Source organism: Hemiscyllium ocellatum, chromosome 37 (assembly GCF_020745735.1).
Source record: "Hemiscyllium ocellatum isolate sHemOce1 chromosome 37, sHemOce1.pat.X.cur, whole genome shotgun sequence".
NCBI lineage: Eukaryota > Metazoa > Chordata > Chondrichthyes > Orectolobiformes > Hemiscylliidae > Hemiscyllium > Hemiscyllium ocellatum.
Window position 1 is genome coordinate 28,648,857 of NC_083437.1, and position 14,767 is coordinate 28,663,623.

Below are 14,767 nucleotides of genomic sequence, written 5' to 3' on the forward strand. Positions count from 1 at the left end.
GATTGTTGACTTTACACCATGCTACTGGGCACTCAGTCTTGTCATTGTTGGAGATCCAACCTACAACGGCAGCGTGTTCATCAAACTTGTAAATGGAGCGGAGGTGAAATTTGGCCACCTAGACGTGAGTATAAAGAGTGCTACAGCATAGGGCTGAATATACTGTTGAGGACTATGGTGGAGGAGATGTTATCACCAATTCTTACTGATTTGTTGTGTCAGTAGTTTTCTTGCAACTGAATTGAGAACGGAGGGTTCAGGCACCACTTCAGACTTGATTATACAAGTTCACCTGAAGGGTGAAATGCAAATACAGTGGTGAACATTAAAAATTTCAGGACACTTAAGAACAGAGAGATCTCCCTGTGCCTTGGATAACATGCTCTCTTTAAACCAAATGAAAAAGAACAACAGCTCATTCATTTAATTTCCAGTTGTGTTTTTGTGTGATTGTACAAATGGCTTTGATGTTCAGTCAAACAGCAGTCATTGCTTTTCAAAGAAATTCAGTGCTTTAAAACATTCCGATGAAATACAATGAGGAATAGTACAAATACGAAACTTACAGCTGCATATTATTCAGAATATTGAACACAAATCTCGACCCACAAACATTTTATGTCTAAACTCCATTCCCAGAGATTATATTGGTGCGGTGAAGACAAGATCATATACAATTATTGAAAAAAAACCTGTTGCTTCATGATCCTATGCTCAAACTGACAGCAACAACATGGATACACCAGCTGAAGTTCTCGGGTAGGTATCTGACAGGCACTACTAGTGGAGAATGCTACACAGCACTCCATCTTTAACAATACAAAGAGATACATGGGAATCAGCTAAGTGAAGCAATGTATTGGGCATTACTTGGGGTGGTGATGGTAAATACTTCCCAAACTAAAAGAACCACATCTGCTGATTAAGGATGAAAAGGAAGTGTCATGTATTTCAACACATGAAATCTGGAGTTTGATAGCATGCCATTTTCATGTGAACTGCCACATTAGGTTGCTGCAGCATCACACAAGCAACCTGTTTGTATTCTTCTGTGAATCATAGCCTTGCAGAGCATACAACACTTGAATAAAAAAAACATAAAACACAAATTTACAGGTGACAAAAAATAAATTTGTGTATATATCTGAAAAAATCACAATGGATCAAACATTTATTCAATTCATCAACAAGGCAGACTTTGTTTGGAGTAACCAAATGGTCTGTGGAGCAACCATATACAAACTAACAACTTTGTGCAACTTTTTTTTATATGCAAGCACAATCCAAGTTCAACTTCAAAGCTTCTGAGCAGACTCATCCTGAATTGGGAGGGATATTCCAAACAATAATTGCAAAGGAATTTCAAGAAATACCAAGTACACTATTACTGCAAGGAGTAAAAGTTCAGCCCTTACCTCACCCCATCCTTTTGCAGAGGTTACCCGCCTCAATGCAATATTGATTGAGCCACCGCCATTGCCATTCTGCGTTGATAGGCTCCCTGCTAGAACAGCTGTGTCTGTCGTGGTCAATGGAGCCTGTGAGAAAAACATCAACCTAGTGATTAACTTCACCTTTCTTACTCTTCTGAAGATGAACAATGGGGTGCACACCATGATGACAGCAGTCCTGCTGTATATTATCCAAGTGGAGATTTTGTTTTTGTCAGCTGGACAGTGCAACTTAGTCAAATATTTTGTTATGGAGGGGATTGTAGGTCAACCCAAAGCATACACAATCACACTCCTACCACTACCAGGTAGTGATCAACAGCAGTAATGCAGCTACCTTCCCCTTCCCTATCTATTAATTTCTCAATATAGTTTCTGCATGTCTTAAACTTCATAATAGGGCCTAATCTGTAGCAAGTATTGGGCAGTATAACCACACCTTGAAATTACTTTACAATGAAACAAGAAAATGGAGCAGTAGGAAATTATATGTTCCCGTCAGCACTCGGTTCTCAGTCCTGTCACTACATGTAGTGGCATTGAGGTATGGCATTGAGGATACATTAGAGGTTTGGATTAGGAATTGGCTGGCTGGAAGGAGACAGAGGGTAGTAGTTGATGGATTATGTTCATCTTGGAGCGCAGTTACTAGCGGTGTACCACAAGGATCTGTTTTGGGACCATTGCTTTTTGTTATCTTTATAAATGATCTAGAGGAAGGACTTGAAAGCTGGGTAAGCAAGTTTGCGGATGACACAAAAGTCGGTGGAGTTGTGGATAGTGAGGAAGGAAGTGGTAGGTTACAGCGGGATATAGATAAGTTGCAGAGCTGGGCGGAAATGTGGCAAATGGAATTCAATGTAGCTAAGTGCGAAGTCGTTCACTTTGGTAGGAATAACAAGATGATGAATTACTGGGCTAATGGTAGGCTACTTGGTAGTGTGGATGAGCAGAGGGATCTTGGTGTCCATGTACACAGATCTCTGAAAGTTGCCACCCAGGTAAATAGTGCTGTGAGGAAGGCATATGGTGTACTGGGCTTTATTGGCAGAGGAATTGAGTTCCGGAGTCCTGAGGTCATGTTGCAGTTGTATAAGACTCTGGTGAGGCCTCATCTGGAGTATTGTGTGCAGTTTTGGTCGCCATACTATAGGAAGGATGTGGAAGCTTTAGAACGAGTGCAGAGGAGGTTTACCAGGATGTTGCCTGGAATGGTAGGAAAATCTTATGAGGAAAGGCTGAGGCACTTGGGGCTGTTCTCATTGGAGAAGAGAAGGTTTAGGGGAGATCTGATAGAAGTGTATAAGATGATTAGGGGTTTAGATAGGGTAGATACTAAGAACCTTTTACCGCTAATGGAGTCAGGTGTTACTAGGGGACATAACTTTAAATTAAGGGGTGGTAGGTATAGGACAGATGTTAGGGGTAGATTCTTCACACAGCGGGTTGTGAGTTCATGGAATGCCCTGCCCGTATCAGTGGTGAACTCTCCTTCTTTATGGTCATTTAAGCGGGCATTGGATAGGCATTTGGAAGTTATTGGGCTAGTATAGGTTAGGTAGGATTCGGTCGGCGCAACATCGAGGGCCGAAGGGCCTGTACTGCGCTGTATCCTTCTATGTTCTATGTAGTCTGCCACTGAATATGATTATAGTTGCCCTCTGCCTCAACTCTACTCTCCCACTCACGCCTCATATTCCTAGGTTTTCTGCACTAGTCTCAAAATGCTGACAAAACAGCTGGATTACTGAAAGCAAAGAACAACTGGTCAGTGCATATTATTTGAAGAGCTTAACAGACGGTGCCTATCCAATATGCAGTGTCTACAGTCCATTAGGTAACTGCAGTTTTATACTGTTGCCCCAACCAAGGCCATTTATTGAACACATACCTCCCTGGTCTGTAAGGCTTCATACTCCAAAACCAGAACAGGATCTGGAGGTGTCACCTGATCTTGAACCATTATTTGGGAGTACAGAATGTTGGTAGGAGGAACAGCATCAGGAAATGCTCAGCATTTGTTTTAGCTCTTTATATTTATATTTGGCATTTAAGTCATCAAGGAAGGGTTACTGTACAGCTTCAAAAGTTATCCCTTTTACGAACTTTTGTGACAGGTTTTGAAATACCTACTTCAATAGATTGTGATATGTGCATTTTATTAATTTCAATCTGAGGAAACCGACTGCCTGGCTCTTCAAACTCCTCATCATAGCGGTCAAAGAGGTCAGTGGCATCCACACCAACACTTATCGTACCCTGCAAGAAAATTAAATAAGTCATGACTCATTTATGAGAATGCACTATTCTAACGTGACAGTGTAACTGATGCATGTTGCTCTTGGAACAATTCAAAAGAAGAACTTCAGTCTTAAGCTGATATGTATAGTAAGCCATCTCTTACAGTGGTGCACAAGGAGTCAAAACCAAGTCCGATTTTCAGAGGAAGTAGGCTTAGGGGAACAATTCTGTATTTTTATATGTTTCCATTATAAATTGCTAAGTCCATATTTGGAAAGGAAACCAGACATACTCTTATTCTTTAAGCACAATAGTTGTGGCATTGTAGCACTCGATTGATGGGAGTGTGCAATTAGAATGTGAAAAATTTAGAATAGTGTATTTTTTAACTGCAGACAAAAGGATTTATAATGGAAACTATTTACAGCAACTCATTTTCAAAAATACCAAGGATACAGACTCAGATATACATGCACATTTTGAAACAATTTCACATTTTCACCTCTGAATCTGTTTCAAGTTTTAAAGTCACCAAGTGTATGACAATATAATGGCTTCATGAATAATACAATGCGATCATTCGGAGACCTTAGTTCCAAATGATTAAGCAGACCCTTGTGTACCTTGGGATTTGTTCTTTGTTGCAATCGCCTTTCTTCCCTTTCTCGTTGTAGCCTCTCAAATTCTTCACGTATTTCAGCTGCCGCTTTCTTTCTTTCCACTACCTGTAAGAACAGAACAAAACATCAATTCACAAATTACAGCATTAGCCAGATAAGTCACAGACAATAGTTGCAGTTTATTGTATAATACAGGGTCGAAGGACTAAATCTTCTACACAAGTCAAAAAAAAAGCAGCCCTGTAAAACCTAACTTTCACTACTTGGAACAGGTAAACTGCCTCAGGTGGCTCAGCTGGTTAAGGCAGAGAGTGTTATCTGGACCCAACTTGAAATGTCTTAGGCTCTGCACTCTATTGTGTATTTAAAAGGATCTCAGCGAGGTTAGGGACTGTAATTTAACTCTGTTGGGAAGCATGCACACATGTAGATGTCACATGAGGACAAATCATGCCAGAAGCCAATATACAGGCACAAAAAAAGCATCCATGCTCATGAAGTCAATAGCTTCAATGAAGAAAATTGGGCAAGGAGAGGGAAGTTCAACTGGTTGAATTTTGACTTAGATGTGAGGCAGTATACTTGAGAACAGATAGAAAAGCAGGATTGAGAAAGCTGAAAATTGAAATGGATTAATGACACATTAAATTGGTCTGATAGGCAAGTCACTGACAAGAGTCACTAATATCAGGAAACAGAGATTCTGATTGTAAACTGTTATATTCATTGCTCAATATACAAAGTTGAATGGTTACTCCCTCCTGTACTAATACATGAACTTTCCTAAACTCCTTGACCTTATGTTGTCCGGGCACCAGTTTATATGCAAGCTTCAAATTGATCATACTGAAAACAAATCTTTAAGCATTTGCAACATGCCATTAGATCACCATTGCCACCAAGATTTTGGTATCTTCTGCAGTACCACTGTGACAATGATTTTAAAATCAGTCCTCCCAAAAATGAAACCTGTTGGCTTGTTAATTTATTGATGAATTAGAGAACAGTTTGAACTATGGCCTCAAGCTCACTTCCTGACACAGAACACACAGATTTGTTTCATGCAAGGCTCTTTTAGCTCACAATGAAAGAAACTTGAATTGCATTCTACGATGGGATCTGGCCTTTGTGGGGTGAGTGTTAGGAATAGAATAATGGCTTACCTCCCATCCTTCCATTTCCAGGCCCTTTTTACCGTAGATGTCATAGATGGCTCTGCTCTGGGGATCACTAAGTACTGTTAAGGAAAAAATAGAAAAATAACAAGGATTCAGAACAAACTGATCTTTGAAAATCAGAAGAGTCATGACGCACAAGGGATGCAATACATGATCCCATATTCAAATAGTTGTAGCCCAGGTTGTAGGAGGAGTTTGAGAGACAGAGAGGGCGAGAGAGAAAGAGACAAAGATGAAGAATATGAGAAACAGGGTGGGGAAAGGCGGGGGGGGGGGGAGATGGTGAGGGTGAAAGTGAAAAGTAAAAACAAGCAAGGAGAACAAAAGGGAGCAAACAGAACAGGAGGGCACTATACAAAAGACTATAAGATACAAGCGGGAATTAAGGGACATTTTATTTTTCTTTTTGCATTCAGAAGGATGATCTGCAACCTGCTTCTTGTTTGCAAAGGGAAGATGGGAAATTGATGTGCCACACTGTGAACTGGTCCACAACACCCGCAGCTACTATGGAAAAAAATAATTTGGGATTGTTACAAATGCAATGTACTAACTGAGTAAAGTTACTGGTGAAGTGGGGGGTTGACACAGGGCATGCTGACACCGGGCACACAGACACAAGATGGCCACTGAGCCATTACATGGAAAAATACAGCCAAACATATACAGATACTGCCTGAGGCTAACAGGATACCAGCACAATAGACAAAGAGCATAGATGATTAGTCTAAGGTGGATGGGGAAGAGGATACACATCAGTAATGGCTACTGCCGCCGAAGTGTCTGAGTCCAGCCACTACCTTCTATAGAAATGTTAACTACCTGAGACTGCTTGTATAGAAGTGTTCATACTTCAGATCTGCAGTAATGGAAAATGATCATCCTTCTCAGGAAGAACGATTACGACCACTGAAACTGACACTGATTTTGTAACGTTTTCTGTAAACAAACCATGTTGCACAAATACTTGATACTTAAATAATTGTACCACAAAATGTATAAAATATCATGACATGTGCTCCGAGAGTGAGACGAGGCCCACATCTGACAGCCATGTCGACGAATGTCTCTCTCTCTCCCTGGAGCTCGAGTTTCTTTGTGCAATAAACTTTGTTGTTGGATCCCGATTCTGACTCCGAGACTGGTGATTTTTCCCATAACACTGGCAAAATAGGTGGTGATGGGGGACAGAGGGAAAGCACTTAATTTCTCAATGACCCAAGGTACTTGCCTTCATATGCCTGATGTACAAGATTGAAGAGAGTCTCTGCTTGTTGTTTCAGTTCAGGATCTCGGTGCTTGTCTGGGTGATACAGCATACACAACCGGCGATAGGCAGCCTTCAGTTCATCTTGTGTGGCCTGCAAACAACAGACAGATCAGCTAAATTATATTTAAAAAAAAGAAAGTATTGTTTCAAAGTAACCTGATAGAGTCAAGATGATAGTGGTGCTGCTTGATCCAAAAAACATAATTGTGGCCATTAGGTACTTTTTTTGGAAAATTCACTCAATTCTCTCTGTTTAGTCTACATATGAAGCACTGGGGTTATTGGCATGGAAGAGGACAGGGACAGCCATTCTGACACTGTCTACCTCATTGAAAAGCTGAATGCTAAATTACGAACTTCTTATTTACTCTTTAGGGTTCGTCAGATCGACTTAACAAGTTAAGTGCTACAGAGTCATACAGATGAAAACTATCATGATTTCAGTACTTTCAAACTCCCTCTCAGCTTCTCTCTCACTCACACAATCATGATCATCTTTTGAAAGAACAGCCAGAACATTTATTACACGTCAAGTGGATGTGGCAAATCTATTCTTAGTTCTGCAGGGAGACTGAGGTACATAATTCGAAGCACCGAAAACTGAAATTAAATGCAATGTCAGAAGTTGTTTTCTCATACTTTTGTCAACTTTTTTGTTGACAATTTCATTTCTAGTTCCATTAAGCCAATGTTCAACAGGAAACAAATGTCAATCAAGTGGTCATTCTTCATACAAGGGTCTGGACAAAAAGACTTGCTGGATGAAAAAAAAACCCTGGTCAATCTAATTCAGCTCCTATCATACCAGTAGTTGCCTGATATAACAGTGATGAGATTGTTGACAAACCATAGCAATCAATCTTCTGCAATGAGTCAAGAATAGATGCAGACATTTGTTGACATTTAGTCAAGCACCAGCCTTACATAATTATACACACTAAATAATACCTTACCATCAATATACTGGACACCACTAACACCAAAACTCCTGTTATGCCCTGTCCAGCAGCAGCGCAGATCTAGAGGCGATAGCACAGTGGTGTACAGTCGGATGGGATTTGACTCTGCACCACATGATGTCTCAAGCAAAGGAATCTCCTGCTGATTACCTATTACTTTCATCTGCTATTGGTCTGTGGTACAACTCTCTCAATGCTGGAATTGAGAGTGGTTAGTAAGAAGGACTCTGTAGAGTCAACAGGGCCTTTTAAGAGTTGACCATTTCTGTGGATCAGGAGTCACATCCAGGCCAGGACTGGATAGCAGGTTTCCTTCCCAAAACAATGTTCGTGAACAAAATAGGTCTTTACAATCAATGCTAGTTTCATTGTCATTATTAATGAGTAAAGATTTTAATTCTAGATTTACTAATTATAATTTTAAATTTGTACCTACTGCCCTCCTTCAGCTGGTAAATCAATACTCCTCCATGTTAACATCAATTGGAAGAAGCACCGAGGATGGTAAAGGTATGCAGAATGCACTGTGGGTGTAGATTTAAAGGTCGATCATAAAGTGTGGCTTGAGGCACAAATACTGACCAAATTGAATGAGTCCTGAAGGACATAGCTGCTAGATTTGGTCTGCAGCAGGTTGTGAGGAGACCAACAAGTGGGAAAACCTACTTTGCCTCTTCCTCCCCAATTTACCAGAGGTCACCAGCATCATGGATGCCAGTCATCAGTTAATTTGATTTACTTTATAAGAAACTGAACACATATGGATACTGCCAAGAAAATGGGCCCTCACAACATTCTGGTAGTAGCACTAAAGACTTACACACCAGAACTATTCCAATCAAGCTGTTCCAATATAACTAGGTTAGGTGGATTGGCCATGCTAAATTGTCCTGCATTGTCCAGGGATGTATAGATTATGTGGATTAGCAGGGTTATGTGGCTGGGGTACAGGGAGGGGAGGGGGGATGGTGGTGGTCTGGGTAGGATGCTCTTTGGAGGGTTGATGTGGATTGGTTAGGCTGAATGGCTTGGGTTCTATGATTCTATGAATTACGACAATAGCATCTATCCATCAACGTGGAAACTTGCCCTGGTTAGTCCTGTCCACAAATAAAAGTCAAACCCAACTTAGCCAATTGTTTCCCTAGTCTACTCTCGATCAGAGTGAGGGAAGGGGTCACTGAAGTGGAACAAAAGCATTTACCCAGAAGCAACTTGATCAGTTATATGTAGTTTGGGTTCTACCAAGACCATTCATTACAACCACGGTCTAGAACTTGACAAAAGACCTGAATCTAAGAAGTGAGATGAGAGTGACCTCCCATGACATCAAGGCAGCATTTGAATAAAGGTGGTATCAAGGAACTCTAGCAAAATTGAAGTCAGTAGGAGATGGGGAAAAAAAAACTTTGCCTTAATTAAAGTCATATCTAGCAAAAAGAATGGTAGTAGATTTTGGAAGCCAGTCATCTGAGCCACTGGACATCCTCAGGGTAGTGTCCTTTATCAAAACATCAACAGCTTTAGTTGCATTCATGATCTCACCTCCATCAAAAAGCTGAGATGTTTGCTGATGATTGCACAGCATTCAATAATATTCACAACTGCTCAGATACTGAAGTGTACATGGTTGTATGCAGACGAGGACTGATAAATGGCAAGCAACATTCATGCTGAATCCTTCAATTTCAAAATCTTGTGGTTACTGATGAGGAACTTAACTGCACCAGCCATAAATATAACAAGCAGGTCAGAGGCTGAGAATTCTGCAGCAAGTAGCTTATCTCCTGACTTCTTAATGGCTGCCCACCATCTAAAGCACATCAAGAGTGGAATGAAATACTCTCTACTTGCTGAGATGAATCCAACACCACCTAAGGAACTCAGTACTAGACAGTACAAGACAGCTTGTTTAATTGGCCTGCCAGCCACCATTTTATAGATTAACTTCCTCCACCAGGAACACAGAGTGGCAACAATTGGTATCATCTGCAAGATGAACTCACCAAGGCATGTTCAAAAGCAGCTTTGTAACCTGCAATCTCTACAAACTAGAACGACAAGGGTAGCAGAACTAAAATACCTCGAAGTAATGCACAGCCACTTCAAGGTTCCATGCACAGTGATTAGTGTCGGCTCATTGATTGTGGCGTTAACCTCTAGGTTCAGAAGCCGCTGCTGCACATGAGCCATGGAGGCCTGCATAGCCAGGAAGGAAACTAAACAGAGTGTTGATAGAGTCCCAACACCTTAGTGGGTGGCACGGTGGCACGGTGGTTAGCACTGCTGCCTCACAGCGCCTGAGATCCGGGTTCAATTCCCGACTCAGGCGACTGACTGTGTGGAGTTTGCACGTTCTCCCCGTGTCTGCGTGGGTTTCCTCCGGGTGCTCCGGTTTCCTCCCACAGTCCAAAGATGTGCGGATCAGGTGAATTGGCCATGCTAAATTGCCCGTAGTGTTAGGTAAAGGGGTAAATGTAGGGGTATGGGTGGGTTGCGCTTCGGCGGGTCGGTGTGGACTTGTTGGGCCGAAGGGCCTGTTTCCACACTGTATGTAATCTAATCTGACATTGCAAAAAAACCTTGCAAGTTTCTCTCCAAGTCACACATCACCTTGGCTGAGAACTATGTTGCCATTGCCTCTCTGCCATTAGGTCAAACTTCTTCTCAACATTACATGGACTCTAGTGGTTTAGGAAAGCAGCTCACCATCACCTTCTCAGGGGTTACTAAAGATGGATAACAAATGTTCGCCAGCAAAGCCCACATCTTTTGAAAGAACTTTAAAAATCAACGAGAGATAAACAGCCCAGCTTGATCTTACCCTCACATTATGACACTTTAAAAGATAGGAGTCACTAGTTTATAAATTAAGCCCGAATATCTCACTCAAGATTTTTCACCTGGCTCCAGAAATATTCAAATCCACTAAAACACTCCTGCTATTTTCACTGCTGTGATCAGCAAGCCCAGTAAGAGGTGGGAACTGGGGATCTTCCTAGCTTGGATAGTCACGTTTCTCACTCAATAGAACTAAAAAGCCATCAAAACAAGCATTAGGAAGTTAAACAACAAAGGTAATCACCTTTGACTAAAATAGTCAAAAAGAAAGATGACAGGCTCCAAAAGCTGTTAGACACAGTCATTAACATATACTTTCTGCAGTCAGTATTAGTTTGTAATCATTTGCAACAAATTTTCCTGGGGAATGTTTTGGAAAGTGGAACTTGTTGGTAGAATTAGTAGTTTAAAACTCATGAGCTCAAGAGACAAACTGTTCTTCTACCACTTTTCTCTTGGAGGCGTGTTTCAGCAGGATCATTAATTTTCTGAACACTGCTTTCTTGATCCTCCACAGCAATACCCATTAACAATAAAACCAAGGAAAGGATCTAGATTTAGAATTTATTGCCGTTCTTGACCTCACTCAGTGATCATCCTTCATATGTTAACCTGGAGTAAATGTTAGTGGGGTGCTCAAATATGGAAGAATATCAGTCCTGAACAATTCTGCCACAATCACTCATGCATTTACTCACTGGCCAACTCATCCATAACTTTATTCAAAACTCTTTAAGCTGTGAACTAATAAAGAGCAAGAGTATTTGAGACCTGCTTTGTCTACAGCTGCAGCTTTCAGATCACTTATTGCTCTGTGCCTTTGGGTTCCATTGTCTTGCTCCCCAGCTGTGATACATTACTGTAGCTTGCTGCAGTCACTGCTACTTCTCCTCAAACCTCACTAGTTAAAAGGTAATATTCCCAAGGAGCCAGAACATTCTAATTTTAAAGGACTTTATGGTACAGTCTTAGTGTACCTACCACTGAGCCAGGGAACCCAAATCTAATCAATCTGTTCCAAAGGTCTAGTCTGAATAGATCGATTGGAAAATATTTAACCCAAGTTTAAACCCCACTTGAGACAGCAATAGCAAGTGGACATCAGAATCAGTGGTTACATTTTTGGGTCAATGTCCAACATTGTGAATGTGTTGTGAGTGCTCCCCTCATTAAGTGGGTTGTGGGACTCTATCCAGTAAGACCCCAACAATTAGGATAAAAAGAGTTGTAGCCCAAGAACCAGTGTTCATATTGCAGCATGTCAGACTGTTAAACAGCCTGCAAAACTGCATATTATTGTGACAGTGTGATGACATGCAAACCACATTGTGCTCCAGCAAAAATAATCTCGTAGTCAATATTATCCCAGCTATTATGCAGTGCTTTGATAGATCAAGCATCTCAACAGAAAATATTTCTGTATTCTGTTACAATCAATGTATCATTGAGAACAGAGTTGTTATCTCTGGTTTGTTACCTGTGCCACGTGATAGCAAGGCAAGGAATGGGGAGAGAGATCAGCTGAACATGTGGCTGCAGAAGGGAGGGTATCAGATACATGGAAAATTGGGGGTCATTCTGGGGAAGGTGGGACCTCTACAAACAGGACGATCTTCGCTTGAACCAGAGGGATACTAATATCCAGAGTTCCAGGGATACGGAGGAGAGGATTGGCAAAGTGATTCTGGGTAGGAGTGAAAGTAAGAGGGTGATCATTATGGGGGACTCTAACTTCCCCAACATTGACTGGAAATGCTATAACTCTAGTACGTAGGATGGATCAGTTTTTGTCCAATGGGATATTTGGTAAGCATGAACAAGTTGGACCGACCGGTCTGTTTCCAGGCACTTTATGTTGAAGGGCCAACAAGAGAGGAGGCCACACTGGATCTTGTGCATGGAAATGAACCAGGCCAGGTGTTTAACTTAGTGGTAGGTGAGCACTTTGGAGAGAGTGACCATAATTCTATAATGTTTGGTTTAGCAATGGAAAGGGATAGGCATATGCCACAGAGCAAGAGTTATAGATGGGGAAAGGGCAATTATAATGTGATTAGGCAAGATATGGGGTAGCAAAATGCAGGGGATGGGGACAATCAAAATGTGGAGGTGGTTTAAGGAACAGATATTGCGTGTCCTTGATAGATACATCCCTGTCAGGCAGGCAGGAAGTGATAAGGTAAGGGAACCGTGATTTACTAAAAAAATTGCATCTCTTGTTAAGCGGAAGAAGGAGGCTTATGTGACTTTAAGATGAGATTGTTCAGATGAGGTGATGGTGAGATACAGATTAGCTAGGAAGGATTTAAGAAGAGAGAGAGTTAAGAAGAGCATGGAGAGGATTTGAGCAGTCTTTAGCAGGTAGAATAAAGGAGAACCCGAAATCTTTCTATAGATTCTATAGTGAGGAACAAAAGGATGACTAGGGTAGGGTCAGTCAAAGACAGAAGTGGAAATTGTGTGTGGACCCTATGGAGATCAGAGAGGTTTTAAATGAATATTTCTCAATCGGTTTTTACTCAGGAAAAGCAGAATATTGTAGAGGAGAAGAATGATATACAAGATATTAGAGTAGAAAGGATCAAGGTTAGTAAGGAAGAGCTGACAACAATTCTAGAAGGAGTGAAAGTAGACAAGTCCCCTGGGCCAGATGGGATTTATCTGAGGATTCTCTGGGAAGCTAGGGAGGAGATGTTGGGGCCTTTGGCCTTGATCTTTGAGTCATCATTGTCTACAGGTTTAGTACCAGAGGACTGGAGGATTGCAAATATTGTGCCCTTGATCAAGAAGGATAGTAGAGGTGACCTAGGTAATTATAGAGCAGTGAGTCTTACATCTGTTGTAGGAAAAGTTTTGTAAAGGATTATGAGAGATAGGATTTATAATTGCACGCAATCATTTGATTGCAGATAGTCAACATGGTTTCGTCAAGGCAGGTCATGCCTCACAAACCTCACTGAGTTTTTTGAGAAGGTGACCAAGCATGTAGATGAGGGTAGGGCAGTTGGCGTGGTGTACATGGACTTCAGTAAAGCCTTTGATAAGCTTCCACATGGTAGGCATTTGGAGAAAATGGGGGGTCTACATTAGATTTGTGCTGGAAAAGAACAGCAGTTCAGGCAGCATCCGAGGAGCAGTAAAATCGACGTTTCGGGCAAAAGCCCTTCATCAGGAATATAGGCAGAGAGCCTGAAGGGTGGAGAAAATTCAGAGGCATGGGATGGAGGAGGATTTAGCAGTCTGGATTAGAAACTAGCTTTCTGTAAAAAGGCAGTGAGTGGTGTTTGATGGAAAACATTCAGCCTGGAGTCTGGTTACTGGTGCTGTGCCACAAGGATCTGTTTGGGACCACCGCTGTTTGTCATTTTTATAAATGACTTGGATACAGGCATAGGTAGATGGATTTGTAAGTTTGCAGATGACATTAAACTTGGCGGAGTAGTGGATGTATGGAAGACTGTTGCAGATTGCAGAGGGGCTTGGATAAACTGCAGAATTGGGCTGAGAGGTGGCAAATGGAGTTCAATGCAGATAAATGTGAGGTGATTCACTTTAGGAAGAATAACAGGATGGCACTGGGTCAATGGAAAGATTCTTGGTAATGTGGATGTGCAAAGGGATATTGGAGTCCATGTACATAGATTCTTGAAAGTTGTCACCCAGGTTGATAGAGCTGCTAAGGCGGCATATGGTGTGTTAGGTTTTATTGGTAGAGGAATTGAGTTCCGGAGCCGTAATGTCATGCTACAACTACACAAAATGCTAGTGCGGTCACACTTGGAATATTGTGTACAGTTCTGGTTGGCCCATTACAGGAAGAATGTGGAAGCATTGGAAAAGGTGCACAGGAGATTTACCACAATGTTGCCTGGTCTAGAGAGAAGATCTTATGAGGAAAGGCTGAGAGACTTGGGTCTGTTCTCATTGGAGAAAAGAAGGCTCAGAGGGATTTGATAGAACTATACAAGATGATCAGAGGATTAGATAGGGTAGACAGTGAGAGTCTCTTTCTTAGGATGATGTCAGCTTGTACGAGGAGGGCATAGCTACAAATGGCGGGGTGATAGATTTAAGACAGATGTCAGAGGAAGATTCTTTACTCAGAGAGTGGTAAAGGCATGGAATACCCTGCCTGCCAATGTAGTTAACTCAGCCACATTAGTGATATTTAAGCAATCCTGGGATATGATGTGATAGTATAGGGGGA

The 14,767-nt window shown here is 41.5% G+C and overlaps 1 protein-coding gene across 2 annotated transcripts in view; it reads right to left on the bottom strand.

The window, feature by feature from the left end:
- LOC132833630 (dnaJ homolog subfamily C member 11) overlaps positions 1-14,767 on the bottom strand; it is a 47,509-nt gene that overhangs the window by 23,179 nt on the left and 9,563 nt on the right. For both annotated transcript variants that reach the window (XM_060852041.1, XM_060852043.1), the window contains exons 2-6: positions 6,722-6,851; positions 5,476-5,549; positions 4,316-4,417; positions 3,585-3,710; positions 1,416-1,538 (exon numbers count right to left, since the gene is read on the bottom strand). In XM_060852041.1, coding sequence (XP_060708024.1) covers positions 1,416-1,538; positions 3,585-3,710; positions 4,316-4,417; positions 5,476-5,549; positions 6,722-6,851 — 555 coding nt within the window. The remainder of the gene's footprint in view (positions 1-1,415; positions 1,539-3,584; positions 3,711-4,315; positions 4,418-5,475; positions 5,550-6,721; positions 6,852-14,767) is intronic.